Source organism: Hemitrygon akajei, chromosome 11, assembly GCF_048418815.1.
Source record: "Hemitrygon akajei chromosome 11, sHemAka1.3, whole genome shotgun sequence".
NCBI classification, from domain to species: Eukaryota; Metazoa; Chordata; class Chondrichthyes; order Myliobatiformes; family Dasyatidae; genus Hemitrygon; species Hemitrygon akajei.
In genome coordinates, this window is record NC_133134.1 from 24,032,738 (window position 1) to 24,052,415 (window position 19,678).

Sequence of the window (19,678 nt, forward strand, 5' to 3'; positions counted from 1 at the left end):
ATATATTAAGTTCTCACTTCCGGACCTATTAATTCAGGAACCAATTCAGGGATGGTGTTTAGCTGATCAACTATAATTGCTGTCAGTAAGCATCAATACCTTCAATGAGCTGGAGCTCCCTTGTTTAAAGTTGTATGAAGAAATTTCTAAAAGGCTTATAGAATTTCCTGCTTCCTCGGTTTTGATGTTGATCACATACTGGGGCAAAAGAAAAATGCTTTTGAGCAACAAATGGCTTCTGTAGAGCCTCAATATCAAGGACAGATCTCAAGTTCCTGTTAGCACCTAATTGAGGTATGTCTATTGTATCATCTCATCTACTTGGGACTTAACAATATGGCAAAAAAATACACTAAGATGCTCTACATTAAGACTTACACAGTTGAGACAATCTTTAGTTTTGTATTCCATTGCCCTACCGCTAGCATAGTCAAATCCTCCTCAGTGCTCAAGCCTTAAGTTTTGAGGACTTGTGCACAAAGGTGACACCATACTGTTGGCAGCTCCAAGCTCAGCACTCACTCACTTTTCCCCACAACCAAAAGAACAGCGTTACCTTCTCCTTGACATTATACAACATCGGCCTGGTGTTCACGTCACAACTTGTTCTGTGGCACTAGCAAATCTAACAGCCAGGCTCTGCAATTCATCCAAATTTGCTTCAGATAGAGAGCAGAGGTACAGCACCAATCCCTGTAGCACAACCAGCTGCTGATGCTGCATGTCAAACTACATTGCTCGAGAACTCAGAAGGTATAACTTTTGCTAAAAATATTTCCAATCTCTCCCACCTGGTTTTAAATGTAATGCACATACAAAACTCAAGATGCCATTTCAAGCAATTCTTGAGACGGGAAAATAGCTAAAGAGACTTTACTTTTAGACCCCAAACATTGTCATGTTAGATGTGTTATGTTGGTTCTTAACCTTTACTTACACTATGGAAAGTAAAGGAAATGTATCACCTGTGCAGACCTAGGAGCAGAAGTCAGCAAATTTACTTTTAAAGATTCCCTCTGTTGATTTACATCCAAATCAAAAACAAATTGAGAATCAGGTTTACAAACACCAAAAAGAAAAATACAATTTTTATTGAGGTAATCTTTTTCTTGGCCACTGCCATCCAGTTATCTGCACCTTACAGATGGCTGAATTCAAAATACAAAGAAACAGCTCTTTCATTAGCAATAACTAACATACCATGAGCACACAACTTGAGTGAGTTAAAGTATCCCAAACTCTGCTGCAGCTGACATCATTGGCACTAATAGGAGCATGACAAATTATTTGAGTTTTGGATGGAAGAGAAATAACATCTATTTAATACATTTGTACCATTAAGACTATTTGGAAAAGTAAACAGGATCAATATAACAATCTTTCAGCACATCATTAACTTCTGTACAGATGTGGCGGTCATTTCAGAATATCCTGTATAATTATAAATACTTCAAAAGAAACCTTGGCCAAGCAGACAAAGATTTTTTCCAACATGTTGCAGGAATAAATATTTCAGAACTAAATCTTCCAGTTTACACGCATGATTAGCAGGAGTATTTAAACTGTACTCACGACAGTTTAGAGACAAACTAAGTTGCTTACAATGTTAATCATGTCAATTAATCTTATGAAAAGAAAACAATCTAGATTTCGCACAGCCTTGCAATCTTGGTGAACAAAGGCCTATTGTTACATGATTTATATGCATTTGATCAGTATGTAACCAGTTAGAACCCAATAAATGTAACCATTAAAAGAAACAGGTAGAGGACATGTATAACATTGAGGCTCAACATACAGTAGTTATCAATATCTTGTCTGGAGAACAACTTTAATACAAACAAATCTCCACATTTGCAGAAGGTACAAATTTAAGTTTTAGAATACTTCAGAAACAAAAGGCCAGAAAATTCTGGTTGAAATGAAACGAGCAGCTACTTTCGGGGGGGGGGGGGGGGGGGGGAGGGGGGTGGGAACACCTTTCTTTGAAAGAGAAAAGACAAGAAAACGCTATGCAAATCAAATGCTTTTCAGCAAATATTCTGGGCACAAGTGTACACAAGGTGACGCTGTGTTCCAAACAGAATTTTGGAAAGCTGGAGTGGATTCACAGGGCATGGAGAATCCCTAGAACAATGAAAGCGTGGATTTACCACCAGGAGGCTGAGTGACCTTGTTGTGGGATCGTGGGCGTGGACCCAGATGAGGTTCATGATCATCCACTGTGGGCTCCTTTGGTTTTTCTTCTTCCTTCTTTTCACTCTCTTGTTCTCCTTGCTCTACAGCAACAGTGCAAACAAAGTGTTATTTTTCTCCCCGTACTGTCTTTTAATTGGTTCTTTAAATAAACTTAAATCTTGAATTAAATAAGCAGTTTATTAACATGTAGATTGAAACAGTGAAATGCACCATTTGTATTAAGAACCAACATATCCAGCGGTGTGCTGGGGGCAGCTTGTTTGTGTTGCCACTATTTCTGGCCCATCAATCTTGTCATTTAAGCTCAAAGCAAGATGAGTAGATGAAAGACTAAAAAAATTACCTACGACTTGTGCATGCCCACTGGTATTTATTGTCGAACTTTCAAACACACTTTCTTACAGTGAGTGGTAAAATACACGTACTAATTCGAGACAAACAAGATTACTTATTCCATTATATCATGGATGTTTCATAACCAAGTCTGCTTCATTTCAATTGTTAATCACTTTGTGACCTCCTGAACCATAGGGTCCATAGGGTTTCCATGACAAGATACAGAAGTAGATTGCCAGGTCTTTCTTCCACACAGATACTGCTGCTGTCCAGTTGGGACCCAGCTGGGTTTGAACCCAGGACCATCTGCCTTGCAGTCCAGTGCTGATGCCACTACACCAGCAGGTGGCCCAAGTCTGCTTCATACAATCTAGTAAATTTCAGTCACCACTAGTAAATTTCAATTCCAGATTTATCAACTTGTATTTAAATTATTCATCTTCTGTGTTTCAACCACTCATCTGTTAAATAGCCCAGGGCTCTGGATACTAGTCCAGTGATTTAAACATGCCACTGCACTCAAAGAGTGGCCTCAAAGTCTCAAAACAGAACCCTAGAGCACAGTACAGGCCTTTTGGTGCACAAATGTCATGCCAACCTTTTAACCTACTCCACAATCAAACTAACTTTCCTCCTCCACAACCCTGCATTTTACTATCCTACTCTGAGTGAAACATCCTCCAAGCTTGGGGAAAAAAAAAATCCCTGGTGCACAATTCTCAACACAGCAGCAGCAGTCAAGTGTACTCCAACAGTCACAAGGGAACACATGAAGCCATGCATGAACAGGAGTAGTGCAAGATCCCAAACACCCAACCACCTCTTCCCCATCAAGTAACACCTGCCCCACCAAATGGGGTCTGCATTTCACAGACAGAACTCAACAGAAACAGCAAAACTACAGTGGAACAGGTCATTCACAATCCCAAAGTGCTGTCAAAATGAAATTTATGCCTAAGTCTCACCTTTCACTTCATTTTCTTCATATGCAGAGAATATGTTGGCGTCCTGCTTAAAAAATGTACAAATCAAATTAAGGTACTGTAGCACAAGAGTATTAAAAGAACTGAAGCTTCAGTCAGTTTATTCACAGAAATAATTTTAATCTTGATTTAAAACTACTAGTAGATTTGACCAATACAAATAAAAGCTCAACTGGTCACCTTTGATTGAAAGACAAGGTTCAATTTATTTTGCTCCAGGCTGTCCAGGCAACAACAAGAGGTATTCCTGCTGTACACTACTCACTTCACCCAGAATCCATCCGGCACTATTCAAAAGTTGTATTATTGATACCATTTTATGTGATGAAAACCACAATTAACTGAAAATGAATTTTTAAATTACTCAATAGTACACAGCAATATGATTGTTTAAGCAATGTTGTGTATTGAAATTTGACTTTCAGATTCCAGCAAAATCTTAATGATTTGTAGTAAATATTTGAAAGTTGACAAGCATGTTTTGAAACTTTCCAGCAAGCATTGAATAAAAGTTAGCATGCTTATGAAATGTACCTTTGGTTTGTTTGGGTGAGTACGAACTGCAGTGGGAGGAGCCGGCTCCACAAAGACCTCAGTACTTCTCCCACCAGCTGGAATGGTGCTTTGCTGGGAAGGAACAGGACTGGGTTCACTGAAAATCCCACTGTCTTTTCCACCTACAAAAGATTTAGCAAGATGTTAAATCAATGTCTCGTTTATAATCAGAATCAGATTTATCATCACTGAATCAAATTTGTTGTTTTGTGGCAGCAGTAAAGCGCAAGACAAAAAAAATCACTACAAGTTACATTAAAATAAATAGTTCAAGAGAAATTGCGAAGAAGGTTTACGGACAATTCAGAATCTGATGGCAGAGGTTATGAACTATTAGAGATGTTATAAGATTAAAATAGCAAGTTTATGATTTAGAATCCATTGTGTTAAAAGGTGGGAAATAACTTGAGTAAAGAAATTAATAATGTCTTCATCAAGGAGTCCAAATACAAGTTGAAGTAGGGCATCCTTTTTGTGCCCTACATTTCCACAATAGTCCAAAATGAATGGACTGAGGAGGATTCGTAAGGGGACTGAGGAGTTCAAAATATACCACTGCCAAACACTACTGGTATTTAAAATCCTGAAGTGTGGAAAGGGGGAAGTATCCAAGTTAAAGCAGCAAGAGCTTCAGTATTTACAAACAAGTTTTCAACTGGAGTGGGGATACTTTAGACACACATCTGCAATTATTTTACTGACCCTCAGTGGTTTGTACTGAACATGCAAGGCAGAACAGTGTGATTAAGTAACAATGCTCAGAAGTCCATTTGGGGTGCTGCTGCCCTCTCCGGGGAGTGTCCCTTGTTCAGGCTCAGTATCACTGACAAAAGGTCAGGAAATTTGTTCTGTACTGCACTCGACATGAAGGACAGTGTGAAATAAAATTCCATTTGTCTTCCTTACCTGGAGGATTGGATCTTTTTGGCACAGAGATTTCTTCTGGTGGTCCAAAAATATTAGATGCCATCTTGTGAGGTTTGCTGGCTGGTTCTTCAGGGGCACCAAATATGTTGCTAGAGCCACCACCGGGTGGTTTAAGCACTCGGCTAGCGAGGAAAAGGGATTCATTAATACGATACAGATTTTCCATTTCAATTAACCTCTTTCTGTACAAGTGTAACTACATCCTTAAAATTCATTACAAAAACAAATACCCATTGTCAAAATTAATTCTCATTTTAGCATGCTTGAGGCCACTGAGTCTCCACTTTGCTTCAACTCCTTTGAGCAGAGGTTTCCAACCCTTTTTATGCCACGGACCATTAAGAGGTCTGTGGAGCCCACGTTGGGAACCCCTGCCCTAGAGGCTGTTCAATGGTTCAGAGAAACAACCATCTTTCTTGCAAAAGAAAATGTTCCATATTAGAGAAGAATTTTATACAATTTGTTTTTTGGGCAAAAAAAATTGATGTATAGATGAAACTAATATTTCTCAAATGTACTGCTTAGTTCCCAGATCGCATGTTTGCACAAGTTTCCAATGTTTCATTGGACATTGGAACACGGCTGATACAATTTGCATCCAATAAAAAGAAATCGAGGCCCATATAGCAGGCACACACTTTACTTTTCCATAACCATCCTTACCCACTTAGAATTTTCCACAAGCTTATAAAGCCAACTTTACTGGCAAATTCTGCAACTGTCTTGCCCATTTGGTGGGGGGGGGGGGGGGGTTCACTATACACAAAATTAAACAAATTCATACAAACATTTCCATGAATTTAAACGCTCACCAAGATTAGGAAATCTCAATATTTAACACTGCAAGTGTTTTTCTATTTTCAAATAACTGTACGGTTAACTAAACTGCACCACCTAACCAACCATCCCCTCCCTTTTAGTGGATCTCCGAGTTACTTATTTTCACTCCGGTGCTAATATTACCCCCAGGCAGGACTGGGTGAGGGAGAGTAGTTTGGGAGCTGGCGTGTGGTTCATGCTGGCCTCTGCACTGCCCGTTTGTGTGCCATCTCAAATCCTCTTCCACTCTGCTGTGGTAGGCCACCAGTTCCCAGGAGATGGTGGAAATATTGCTTCCTTTTTCTCTGCCCTCAGAATCCATTTGGGTGTGCATCAGACAAATAAAACAGCCAGCCTCCTGGAGTTAGAAGCACAATATCAGGGAGGTCTTGATGGGAGAAGTTGCCAATGTTGGAGCATGGATTTGGAGAGTTTTGCATCTGTCATTGGCTGTCGGTCTTCAGTGCAGAGGTGCATGAGTAGGTTGTCCAAGATCAGTTGCCATGGAGAGCTTTGGAGCTTCTTTGCTTCAAACCTAGTGTAAATGAATCTTCTCCTACTGCTATCCCTAGATATTAGTGATTATTTGTTCCTGCTCTGGTTTTGTGGGTTCTGAGGTGATTGCTAAGCCAATGTGGGACGCTCAGATTTTTCCCCACAGTCAAGAAAACTAGTTGTGAGGTAGCAGGATCCTTAAACTATTTACACAACATGTCACGTGCTCCCCAGTGCATTGAGAACCTGAGTCAATACGATTCTGGCTGATACTTCAAACTAGGTCAAGCAATGCTGCAAAAGGTCAACTGAAATGAAGCCTTCTCCACAGATGCTGCCTGACCTGCTGAGTAGTCGGCCCTCCTCATCCGCGAATTCAACCGCGAATCTTCCAGCACTTGTTGTTCGAGCATGTACAGACTTTTTTTGTCATTATTCCCTAAACAATGCAGTATAACAACTATCTAACATAACATTTACATTGTATTAGGTATTATAAGTAATCTAGAGATGATTTAAAGTATACAGGAGGATGTACGTGGGTTATCGTGGATTGGGATCGAAAAAAAAATCAGAAGTTCTTTTACTAAGTCGGAACAGGTACATCCGGTATTATTTAGTGTCAGTTAGTCAAATGTTTGTCTTAGTATATAGTATATATTTTACCTTTCTATGTATATAAAACACTTAAGAACGTATGTTTCCGCGCTGGGCTTAGGAACAGAAGTTCTCGGGACTCAAGACAGATCACTCCCGAGTGCGCTCTTCACCATGCCGGGTTGATGTGGAGGATCAAAAACCCAAAACGCAATAATTAAACCACTGCGTTGCTTAGTAATGATTGTAGCTTTCATCAGGGCAGAGCCTTTTTCACTTTATCCTTTAAAATTGTTCCGATCGTTGACCGATGTAGCCTAACACTTTTCCAATGACCGATGGCGTTTCACCTCTTTCCGATCGCTTCATTAGTTCCACTTTATTTTCAATCGTGATTATTTTTGCGAACAGAAACACTGAGGATTCAGATCTCTACCACCAGGTCCCAATGTCCACCGCACTGAGACAGGTTAAATAGGGTCTGAGGTTCCGCTGGGTCCTAAGATCCACCGCATTGAGACAGGTTGAACAAGGGACTTGAGCATCCGTGAATTTTAGTATCCGCGAGGGGTCCCAGAACCAATCCCCCGCGGATAAGGGAGAGCCGACTGTATTTCCAGTGATTTGTTCTGATTCTGCATTACCCTTGGTTTTTGCTGTTCAGAAATGACTAGTTTCCAAGTCAACAAATTGGCTCTTAATTGAAAGCATGTAATATTACTTCACCTTTATCAATTCTGACCATTTGTAAACAATGGTCGGCTTCCATATGATCAGAATCAACTCAAGCACAGCAGTTGTGTCAGATGTAGGATAAATTGCTTACTCTTCTCACCCATCCTGGTGAGTGGATTCACATAGGCATAGAGGATTTTGAGAGAAGTATATGGTTTATAGAAAAAGGACTCAAGTTTTGAAGGGCTTCTGAGGCAAAACATTTTTTTTTTTAAATGGTCTGGATGATAATTGGAAGGCACCAACATAGGTGGTCATTTAAGAGGCACTGAAACACACTTAGTAAAGAAGTATTCCAAATAGGAGCAAGGATTAAATTTGCCATATACATGAAAATTTATTAGGAATTTGATGTGGTGCTGGTCAGGCCATGACATGCAAAAACAATAAATAAAGATTGTATAAAGATAAAGCTTGGGTTAAAGTATAGATATAGATTAAAATGTGCATAAATATCATTTATAATGTAAACACCATTATAAAAATGACTTGCTTACAGTGCTGTGACAGGGTAATAGTACGTGTGGGGGGCTGGTTAGAATGGTTGATTAGATTAACTGCCAGGGGAAGAAATTTAAGAAGGTGTGAAGTTTCTATTAATAGCCTAACATACTTTTCTAGAGGTAGTTTTTGGAAAAGGCAGTTAGAATAGAACTTTGTCATTGCTCAAACCAAGATTGTGGTGCTTAGTGCAGACAGACAAAGGTCAGCATGGATACAATAGACCAAAAATGTACATTCACGTTGTATGACCAACTCCATTACAAAACTCCCCACCTGCTACAAAATACACCACAATTTGTATGTGACCTTTCTTCCAAATCTAAAGAAATCTGTCTTAAAAGAAATAAACCCCATGCCAAAAACTGAAGAACAATTTTAAAATGTGACAGCAGTCCAAATGGTTTCACTTCTCTTCCGTTTTGTTCTTGGAATATCTGCCACATTTCAGTAATATTTCTCAAAGCTCCCAGGCAGTGGAACAGCAAAATTGACAGTTAAGATTGTACAAGGTAATTAATATGAAGTGACCAGCAAACTTAATGAACCATAACATCAATAAACTGGTTAAAGGTTACTTCAGTCCCTATCAATGAAATGTACAACCTTCACTATCCACTTATTTAAGGATAACTTCAATTCGAGCCACCCCAATTGAATCAAATTGACTTTATTAGAAACAGAAAACCCACAGCACAATACAGGCCCTTCAGCCCACAAAGCTGTGCCAAACATGTCCTTGCCTGAGAAATTACCTAGGGTTACCCATAGCCCTCTTTTTCCAAGCTCCATATACCCATCCAGGAGTCTCTTAAAAGACCCTATCGTATCCGCCTCCACCACCATTGCCGGCAGCCCATTCCTTGCACTCACTCTGTGTAAATAAATTTACTCCTGACATCCTTACCACTTACATCCTTCATATAGAAGAGTGAAAATCTTTACATCATGTCTGTGTAAATGTGCAATTTATAATACCGTAGATACCGGATTATAAGCCGCTACTTTTTTCCCACGCTTTGAACACTGCGGCTTTTACTACGGTGCGGCTAATGCATGGTTTTTTTTCATGCCGCCAAAAACATTTTGCCTCGTAACAGTAGACCAATAAAATTGATGAGTAGTTCACAGAGGTCCAATGAAATTGTACGATAAATCAAGCGCACTTTCACAATTAAATTATTGTAAATCAGTCATTTGTACTCACCCTCATCAACATGGAAAACACTCGAAGAAAAGCATTGTGCTGCCTTTATGGCAGTTATTTAGTTTATAATATTTTCGCTTAGTAATTCATTTGTTAGTATTTTCTAGTTAAAGTTAGAAGTGTTTTAAGTATATTTGTTTTCTGTACTACATCCCGGGATGCTATGATGTCACATCCGGTTTCGCCGCGTCTTGTGGGTAATACCGGTTTGCGATAAACGGGAAGGTGGGGGCGAGCGGCATTAGACCCGAGCGAGAACGCTGCTTTTAAGTTAAAGGCGATCAATAACTTTTCCTGGTAGGCTGCAGTATATATATTTTTTTTACCAGTCGTTAGGAGATATTGGAATGTTGTTCGTGCACTGTTCAGTAAAAAAGTATACGCAACGTAATTTGTGTGTTACCGATACGTATGTATATTTAAAAGTAGCCGTGTTACAGGCACGGTTCAAAAAAAAGCATTTGCAATATGTATTTGTTTATGTTACCATACGGATTTAATTAAAAGTTAAAAAATCCTCACGTGTAATATCTTTCTGTGTAAATATCTCATATTACAACGTGGGACACCTGCGGCCTAAAATCCGGTGCGGCTTGTACAAGTACAAAATTGATTTTCTTTCTAAAATTAGAGCCTGCGGCTTTTAATCAGGTGCGCTCTGTAGTGCGCTCTGAATCTACGGTAAATATTATGTACAACAGGACAGTCAATATAACAGAAATACAATTGTATCAGCATGAATTAATCAGTCTGATGGCCTGGTGGAAGAAGCTGTCCTGGAGCCTGTTGGACCTGGCTTTTATGCTGCGGTATCATTTCCCAGATGGTAGCAGCTGGAACAGTTTGTGGTTGGGGTGACTCGGGCCCATTTACGGACCTGTCTCTGTAAATGTCCTGAACAGTGGGATGTTCACATCCACAGATGCACTGGGCTGTCCACATCATTCTCTGCAGAATCCTGCGATTGAGGGAGGTACAGTTCCCATACCAGGGAGTGATGCAGCCAGTCAGGATGTTCTCATTTCTTGGGATGTTTTCTAGATGTTCTCTAGAAATTTCTTGGGATTTGGGGGCCCACACCAAACTTCAACTGTCTGAGGTGAAAGGTGCAGTTGTGCCTTTTTCCACCACACAGCCGGTATGTATAGATCACGTGAGATCCTCGGTGATGCTTATGCTGAGGAACTCTAGCTGTTCACCCTCTCAACCCCAGATCCACTGATGTGAATAGGGGTTAGCCTGTCTCCATTCCTCCTGTAGTCCACAACCAGCTCCTTAGTTTATGCAACAGAGGGAGAGGTTGTTTTCTTGACACCACTGTGTCAGGGTGATGACTTCCTCTCTGTAGGCTGCCTCATTATTTGAGATAAGTCCAATCAATATAGTACTGTCAGCAAATTTAATTAGCAGACTGGAGCTGTGGGTGGTGACAGAGTAAAGGAGGGGGTTAGAGAGGCACCTGTGTTGAGGGGCAGAGGGAAGAGGGGAGGGAGCCCATTCTTACCACTTGTTGGTGATCTGACAGTAAGTCCAGCATCCAACTACACAAGGCAGGATGAAGACCAAGGTCTCTGAGCTTCTTGAGCCTGGAGGGAATTATGGTGTTGAATACTGAACTGTAGTCCAAGAACAGCATTCTTACATGAGCATCCTTCTCCAGATGTGCACGAGCACTGTGTGTAGAGCTGTCTGCTTCACCTGTCGATCAGTTGTGTCGGTAGGCGAGTTGTAGTGGGGTCCGGTGTAGGTGGTAGCATGCTGCAGATGTAGCAAGTCTGCTTTTCAACTTAGAGGGAATTCAGAAACTCAGGAGAAAGTTCAGGCTATCATTGTAGCACAAGGATGACTCTAAATGAAAAAGCAACATCTTCTAGGTACGCAAACACCATTTCCAGCTGAGGCAACAATCGACTCATACGCAGAATACTGCACTTAGTACTCAATGTGGTCAACTCTGCACAGACAAGAGTGAACTGCATTGATAGCACTTGTACAGCTCAAAGGTGTCCAAGCTTTCTGTGGCTTGTCAATAATTACACTGGACAACAATTTTTTGAAAATGTTACTTCTTCAGGATGTTTTTGTTTACCACTTGAAGTGGAACACAATTTCAAACTACTTGTATCAAGTAGGAACTGAGAAATTGGAGTATAAAAGTTGCATTGTATGCTGTGTAACCAAAACTATGTAGTCAGCTTTGTGTTTGCTATTTGCTATGCATGTATCCAATTTAGTAGAATGAAATCTCTGTATTGTCTCTGTACTATTGAACACATCAGTGCCAAATAAGAAGATAATGGTGTGTTAATGAGAGGTAGCTAAGAGATGTAGATTAGAACATGATTAAGTTAATGGGTAGAAACAATAGTGGCTGATGTACTAGTGATACGCAACTGTAGACCGATTGGATATGCTAATGCAACTAAACCAGGAGATTGCTATAAAAAATGCTATGTACAAGGATCGGTGGGCAATCAGCGACTAGCTCAATGACTGTCTCAGCTTTGATTTGCAAATTAAAGTTTAACACTTCTTGAAGAATCTTCTGCGTCTTCTGGTCGTTTGTGGGGCACAAGAAACCACGACAGAATCAAGTTAACTTTCATTGAATATGTATTAATCGCATAGTGGTGCTGAAACTTCACAAAAGTTCAGCTAAGCTAAAAATGCTATGAGTTTTATTTGTACAGTCAGCCCTCTGTATCCACGGGTTCCACATCCGCGGATCAAAAATATTCAAAAAAATTCCAGGAAGCTCCAAAAAAAAGTAAAACTTGAATTTTCTGCGTGCTGAGCGCTACACTTAATCCACACGAATGAAGTGATGTGTAGGCATACCTTGGTGTAGCCTCCCGTCATCTCACTGATCCTCAGTCTCTCTCCAGCACTCGTTGTTTGAGCATTGTTCACCTCACATTATGTTCATTCACTACTTGTATTGTGTGCACCCTTTGTTTCCGTGAAAAAATGGCTCCTATAAAGCAATTAAGTGGTCCAAGCAATTCCTCAAAGGCTCAGTGCTATCTCTCGCCGAGAAAATAAAAATCTTAATTCTTTTGAGAATTGGCATGTTGCTTGCCAAAGTGGGCTGTAAGGCTGGTAAGAATGAATCGAGCTTTCGCACAGTAAAGCGGAAAGAAGCTGAAACTCGTGGAAGTGTTAGTGCTACCCTGACAACAGCAAAACTGGTCTCTCTGGTTCGTGATAAGGTGTTTGCAAAGACTGAGAAAACATTAAATGTGTGGCTAGAGGACACGTCACAGATGCATATCCCTGTTGATGGCAAAATTATGCATGAAAAAGCACAGCCTCTCTGAGCACTACTGTGATGGGGTTGAGGACAGCGAGAGGAAGGAGTTTAAGGCTAGTAAGGGATGGTTGCCTAGATATGTAAAGCACTACAGCCTCAAGAACTTAAAGATCACAGAAGAATCAGCTTTTGCCAAGGCAGCATCAGCGTTCCCAGACGAGCTCAAGAAACTCATAGAAGAGAAAGGTTACCTTCCAGAGCAAGTCTTCAATTGTGATGAAACGGGCTTGTTCTGGAAGATGCCCAATCATACCTACATCCAGGAGTGCCAAGCAGGTCCCAGGGTTCAAGACCTGGATAGATTGCTTATTCTGGTGCTGTGTGGCAATGCAGGTCACATGATCAAGCCAGGACTCATCTACCGAGCAAACAATCCCCGGGCTCTTAACAACAAACAACAAAAATTTCCTGCCTCTGGTCTGGCAACACAACAAGGCTTGGGTGGTGGCCATCTTGTTCTTGGAATGGTTCCACCAGTGCTTCATTCCTGAAGTGAAGAAATACCTCGAAGACTAGGGGCTGCTACTCAAGGCTCTCCTCATAGTTGACAATGCTCCCGGCCCGATCTCTCTGCTTTGCCAGCGATGTTCCTGCCTCCTAACACTACATCACTACTGCAGCCACTTGATCAAGGCATCATCAAGTGCATTAAGGCGACTTACACCCACCTTACCTTCGGGAGGATTCATGTTGCCCTTGATGCTAACCCTGACTACAGCATCATGGATTTATGGAAGAAATTCACAACTGAAGATGCAATTGTGCTTACTGCAGAGACTGTAGATGCCCTAAAGCCTGAGACAGTCAATGCATGTTGGAAGCCACTATGGAGTGAGACAGTAATGATTTCAGGGGCTTCCCCACTATTGATGCAGAAGTCAGGGATATCTTGAATGTTGTAAGGTAAGTTGGTGGGGAAGGCTTCTCTGACATGACTGAGGAACACATAGAAGAGCATAGAGAAACCCTAACCAACGAGGAACTAAGATCTGCTGAAATCCTCTACAGATGATGCAGAAGATTTAGAGAGGAGGCACAGCCATCAATTTGGACACTTGAAAAATTGCAGCAGTTTTTCCAACAGGTGCAAGTGTTAAAGAATATGATCCTCGAGTGCGATCCTTTGATGGAACAAAGCCTCTGTGTCACCCAAGGGATAACAACATGCCTACAACCACTGCAAGATTTGTTTGATGATGCAAAGAAAAAGCTTCCTATAACGATGCTTCCAACTGAACCATCTGCAATTGTGAAGCCTTAACCTTCAATGCTTGAGGATCCTCAGCCCCCATCCTCCACGGATCCTGACTTTAGTATTATTGAGCCTCCTCCAAAGCATCATTATTCCCTAAACAAGACAGTGTAACAACTACTTACATAGCATTTACATTGCATTAGGTATTACAAGTAATCTGGAGATGATTTAAAGTATACGGGAGGATGGGCATAGATTATATGCAAATACTACGCCATTTTATAAGGGACCTGAGCATCAACAGATTTTGATATCCGCAGAGGGTCCTGGAACCAATCCCTACAGATACTGAGGGACAACTGTACTGTGTCTCACTTAAGAGTCCAACAATAATCAGCCAGCATTGATGATTCCAGTTGCCCTGAAACCATTTCTCCATGACCGAAATCCTGGTGAAACCTTTCACCATGCTCATCACTGACAGCACCAATATTTTCAGGGAAGTCTAAATGGGAATGCAGAAAATGAATCTTCAGTGACACATTGCACTTCATGGTTTTGTATGCTTGAAACATGTCAATCAGCTGTACATAGTTGATGCTCTATAGTTGCCAAGAAAATTTTCAATAACCCTGAATGCCTTCTATGTGATTTTCTCTGGTCCCACTAGAAGTTCTTTGAATTACCCATCACTGATGACCTGTGATTTGTGGACCAACAACAAAAAAATGTCTTCCTTAATCTTGGCATGTTATTCTGTGAAATGTGTCTCATTGAAATCCTACAGAAACTTAGACTTTCTAAGTGCCTGAGCATGCCTGGACAAGATAGAAAATTCATTACTATTCATCCAACTTCCAGACTTATTTCACACTTTTGATCTTCTACACAACACAAACCCAAGGAGCAGCAACTCAACTTGGCCACTTGACACAAAGCATTCTTCAGGGCATTATATTCAACCACTTCTTCAATATTGACCATTCAATTATATCAATTTCATTGGTAACTGGCTATTCCAACTTTGTGTCTACAGTTTGTGTTCACATTTCTTCCCCTCCTCTCCCTTAGGAAATTCAGTTTTCATTCCTCACCACCTACTCCCTTCATCCAGGCATGTCTCAGCACCACCTCAGCTCACTCAATTTCTCCTAGATGCTACCTTCCAAACCAACGTTTTCACCAACCTCTATCCCCTTCTCCAACAATTCAACTTTAAAAATATAAACTCCATCATTAAGGATGCCCAATCTTGGATGCGATCTCTTCTTGCTACTTTCACCAGGGAGGAGATACAAGAGCCTGATCAACATTGTGAAGGACATCTTCCCCTCTACCATCAAATTTCTGCATGGCCACCATTGCAGCATTCTTTTTGTCACCAAGAAATTTATGTCTTATACTGCACTGCTCCAAAAACAAATTTCACATGTCAGTGATAATAAACCTGTTTCAGAAATCTGCCAGTTCTGACACAAGGTCAGTGTGAAATGTTATATGCATTTAAAATCAGAAATGTAATGTGACCAACATGCCTCCTCCCTCACCATTTCCATTCACTCTCACCTTGTCACCTTACCTGTCCATCTCCTCCCTCTAGTGCTCCTCCTCTTCTCTCTTCCATGGTCTTCTACCCTCCATCAGATTCCCCCTTCTCCATCCCTTTATCTCTTTCAACTATCAGCTTCCCAGCTGCTTATTTCACCCCTCCCACCTTTTACTTCCTCCCCTTCCCCACATTGCTCCAACCTCATCTTTTTCTCCTAATGGAGTCTCAGCCTCAAATATCAACTGTAATCTTTCCATAGATGCTGCCTGGTCTGCTGAGTTACTTCAGCATTGTGTGGCTTGGATTTCCAGCATCTGCAGATTTTCTTTTTCATGCTAAGAAACATAGTCCTTGACAAGATTATCAGCTCTTGCAGAAGAGTTGCATTAGTGTTTACTATACCCACAAACATGAAGCAAGCTTGGCATTTTCAGAATACTCCCTATCCTTCTGAATCTAGAGATGCTTGCATTAATCTTAGAGAGTTTCAACATCTAGGTTAAAAGTAACAGTTCTCATCAACAATCAGAATCCAACCATGAGGCTTCCCTTCATTTACAAAATTCTTACAAAGGCCCCAAACTTACAAGAATGTCAGTGTGACAATTCAATCACTTGAAAACATTAGCTACAGCTCAGTTAATAACACTCAATCAGTTCAGGAGCTTGGCGGTCAAACTCAAGACAAGAACTAAAAATCTAGTTTAATATTTTGGAACTGATCTGAAGGAACACTCTACTGATGGCACCATGTTAACAGCCCATTCTCAACCAGGTAGGATTCCCTATATGTGCCCCCAACCACCCAAAAGTTCAGGAGATATTCCCGGCCTTTTGTTCATTTACTCCTCAGCCATGTCAAAACAAAAACAGAAATGCTATACACAGAAGTTCAACATCCTTAAACTAATGGGGGAGGGGGGGGGGGGAGAAGAGAGGAGAGAAGAAGAGGGAGATACAGCAGCCAGTAAGAAAAGCTACGGATTCATACTTTGAAACATTCTGAAAGATACAAGGCATTAAAAACATCAGATGACCTTCACACACAATAAGAAACTCAGAATACTGTTATTACATCGTGGTGGCAAATACCAGCAAGTACACCATTGGTGAACATCTGCAGTGAAGCACGTGGTTATTCCTAATCAGGATTGCTCAAAAGACAAGACTCATTTATCAAGGTTAGCACTTGCCCAATCTATTATCAACTTTGCTCAAACATACAAATCAACCCCATCGAGCCCTGTCCATCATTTGGCAAGATCAAGGTTTCGGACACATCCTCAACTTTGCATTCCCATTCAACTATACAACCTTCCAGCCCTTTGCTCTCAGGTAGCGAGCCACCTTTCCCTAAAAGATAGGGAAAGGCTGTTTCAAATGCCATTTTAAGGAAGAAACATCACAACACGGGGGAGGAGGGGCGCAGTGAGGAAGGAGGAGAAAAATCACTAACTTAAATGGTGACCATTTTAAAGGTCATCCTTCTTTTATGGTCTCCATTACATCTCCGGACACAAGTTTTTAAACCTACAGATTCCTCAACTATCTTGATCATCTTCTCTCACCCCCATCTCCTACAGAATACTACTCCTTTTTCTCAATTCATCTCTGCCACATCTGTTCCCAGATTAGGTTTCCCTTTCCAGAACAGATTTCCCGTTCTTTCAAAGAATGGGGCTTCCTTCCCCCCCCCCCCCCCCACCATTGATGCTGCCCTCACCAACATCTCCTCCATTTCCTGTACATCCACACTCATCCCATCCCCCCCCCCACTTTTAACAGGGATAGAGTTCCTCTTGTCCTCACCTATCACCCCTTGAGCCTCCGCATCCAACACATCACTTTCTGCAACTTCGACCAGCATCAACAGGATCACACCACCTAACACACCTTTACCTCTCCTCCCCCCCACACACTCTGCAGGAACCACTCACTCCACGATTTCTGTGACCATTTGTCCCTCCCCACTAATCTCCCTGCAAACACATGCACATTCACCCTCCTCCTTTACCTCCATGCAAAGCCCCAAATAATACTTCTAGGTGAGGCATCACGCCACCTCGGATCTGCTGGGGTCATCTATTGTATCCAGTGATCCTGATATGGCCTCCTCCATGGTGGTGAGACCTGGCTTAAATTGGTGGGGGGGGGGGCACCAAAAGCACAACTTTCCTGCTGCCAAACATTTTGATTCCAACACACCCATCCATTGCCTCCTCTTTTAGCACACTCAGGGTAGAGGAACCATTCTCTGCATAGCCTCCAACTTGACAGCATGGATATCAATTTCTCCTTCCAGTATGTTTTTATTCCTTCCCCTTTTGTCCATTCCCCACTGGCTTTTTACCTCCCCCTGATAACTCATCCTTCTTCCCTTTCTCCCATAGTCCACTCTCCCCTCATCAGATTTCTTCCTCTCCAGACTCTTACCTGGCTCATCCACCTGGCTTCACCTCGTCCTCTTCCCACCCACCCTCCACTTTTAATCCGGCATCTTCCCCCTTCCTTCCGAAGGGTCTTAGCCCAAAACATGGATTGTGGATTTATTTCCTGAACTGCTGAGTAACTCCAGAACTGTGTGACCCTTTTTATGAAATGATCGTTGAAAATGATGCATTTTGTTTGTACTGATCGAAATAAAATTCCATTCAAATAAAATTTCATTCATTCTTTTTAAGGGAATGGCTACTAGCTCCAGATTCGTCCACAACAGGAAACATCTTCTTCACTTCCACCCTGTCGAGATTGAAGCAGGTCTTATATTTCAATCAAGTAGTTTCCCGCCAGGTTGAAAGCAAATATAGACTGAATGGCTCCACGGGCTCAACTGCCCTTTTATCCACGGAAGGAATGACAAATAGCATCAGGATAGCGAGCCGGAAAATTCATTTTCTACCTCCCTCCGCGCCTCAAGAATTGCTCCCATTTTCATCCTGAAGGTTTAAAAGGTTCGAGGTCAACTTCAGAACGGTTGTCCGCAAATTCAGACCATCACAATGTCCCAGCAGCGCCAGACCAGAACTTGGGCAATGCCAACCTTATCTAAACAAGGTGACAGCAACACACATGCAGAATTCTCGATCCTAACCGTGCACTTTCGTCTCCTCGCTGTTCTTGAAGGCCGCCGTTGCCCGTAACAAACACAGTCGTTTTTCAAATGCCAGAGATTCCAAAGTTGAAATGCCCACGACCACACATACATAGCAGACAGCAAGAATGTGTTGGGAACTCGCCATTAGATGGGTGATAAGAGAACCTCAAGCCCACGATCTCAGTGGAGGTGGCGTGCTTTTGTGAACACTGGGGCACAGCGACACTCTGCAGGCGGTATATGAAACGCAATATGTGCGACTAGTGATTAAAGCGAATTACACACAGGGGGAGACGCACCGAGCTCATACACCGCGGTTGAGTCACCGTCCTTAGTTTGGGTCAAAGGGTGGCGCCACTTGGAGAGGGACGAACGCAGCGGCCAGTAAACTTCGAGAAAATTCGGATAGGGACCGGGCTATATAAGGCCTCAGCTCTCGTTTCCGTGGATATACGCCGTGCTTTCGGCCTAACTTCCCGGGGAACTCCCTGGGTAGGGAAGGGAGTCCGCCACTGTCCGATCTGGGTCACCAAACACGTTCTGCTCTTACCTGGAGTTGGGTCGGTTCTCCAAACCCTTAAAAGTACTGGTTGAAGTCATGCTGCTAAACTACCACCACTCTGTAACTCTTATCCGAGCGCCTGCGGACACAATGTCTGAACCACCCGCTCAACACTAATCCTTTAAAACCGGCTCTGAGAAACTTCTTCCCCGTGGTGATCAGTATAACCCCGCCCTCAACTGGCTTGTTTCACTTTCCATTGGATAGTTCGCGAGCAGGAAGCAAATCCTACTATACGATTGGACCATTTCCTCTTCAATTAATGACCGCCGCTACCCAATTAAAGTTTGGTATTGATCGTTTCTTGTCAATTAGTCCCACCCATCCAGCACAATCTGCATTCGGATTGGGTAATTTCGAATCCGGTAGCGTTTCTTTGAAGTAGCACAATGACTACTAGTTATCGATGAGGAAGTAACGTTAGACGCATATTAAAAGTAAATTTTCATAGTGCTCTCATGTGCCAAATGTTGCTAAAACTGAATTTATCATAGTTCTATTATTATTTTAAAAAAGGACCCTTTTTTGTATAATATACCGCGATTTTTTTATAATCCGCGCCAAAGTGTACATGTGCTAAAACCCAATAAACCATTGAAAAAAGTAGGCCTGTA

At 41.7% G+C, this 19,678-nt stretch overlaps 1 protein-coding gene across 2 annotated transcripts; it reads right to left on the minus strand.

Annotated features, from left to right (window-relative positions):
- Positions 1-1,058: 1,058 nt before the first annotated feature.
- On the minus strand, positions 1,059-19,231 carry jpt2 (Jupiter microtubule associated homolog 2). 2 transcript variants are annotated; one of them, XM_073060451.1, is made up of 5 exons: positions 19,053-19,231; positions 4,980-5,122; positions 4,053-4,195; positions 3,501-3,543; positions 1,059-2,279 (listed from the first exon to the last, which is right to left on the minus strand). In XM_073060451.1, exons 1-5 carry the CDS (start codon positions 19,100-19,102, stop codon positions 2,128-2,130), a joined length of 531 nt encoding a protein of 176 aa, XP_072916552.1. In that variant the 5' UTR covers positions 19,103-19,231; the 3' UTR covers positions 1,059-2,127. The 2 variants fall into 2 exon arrangements, with proteins under 2 accessions (XP_072916552.1, XP_072916551.1); XM_073060450.1 differs by having other exon boundaries at positions 3,501-3,546.
- Between the last annotated feature and the right edge of the window lie 447 nt (positions 19,232-19,678).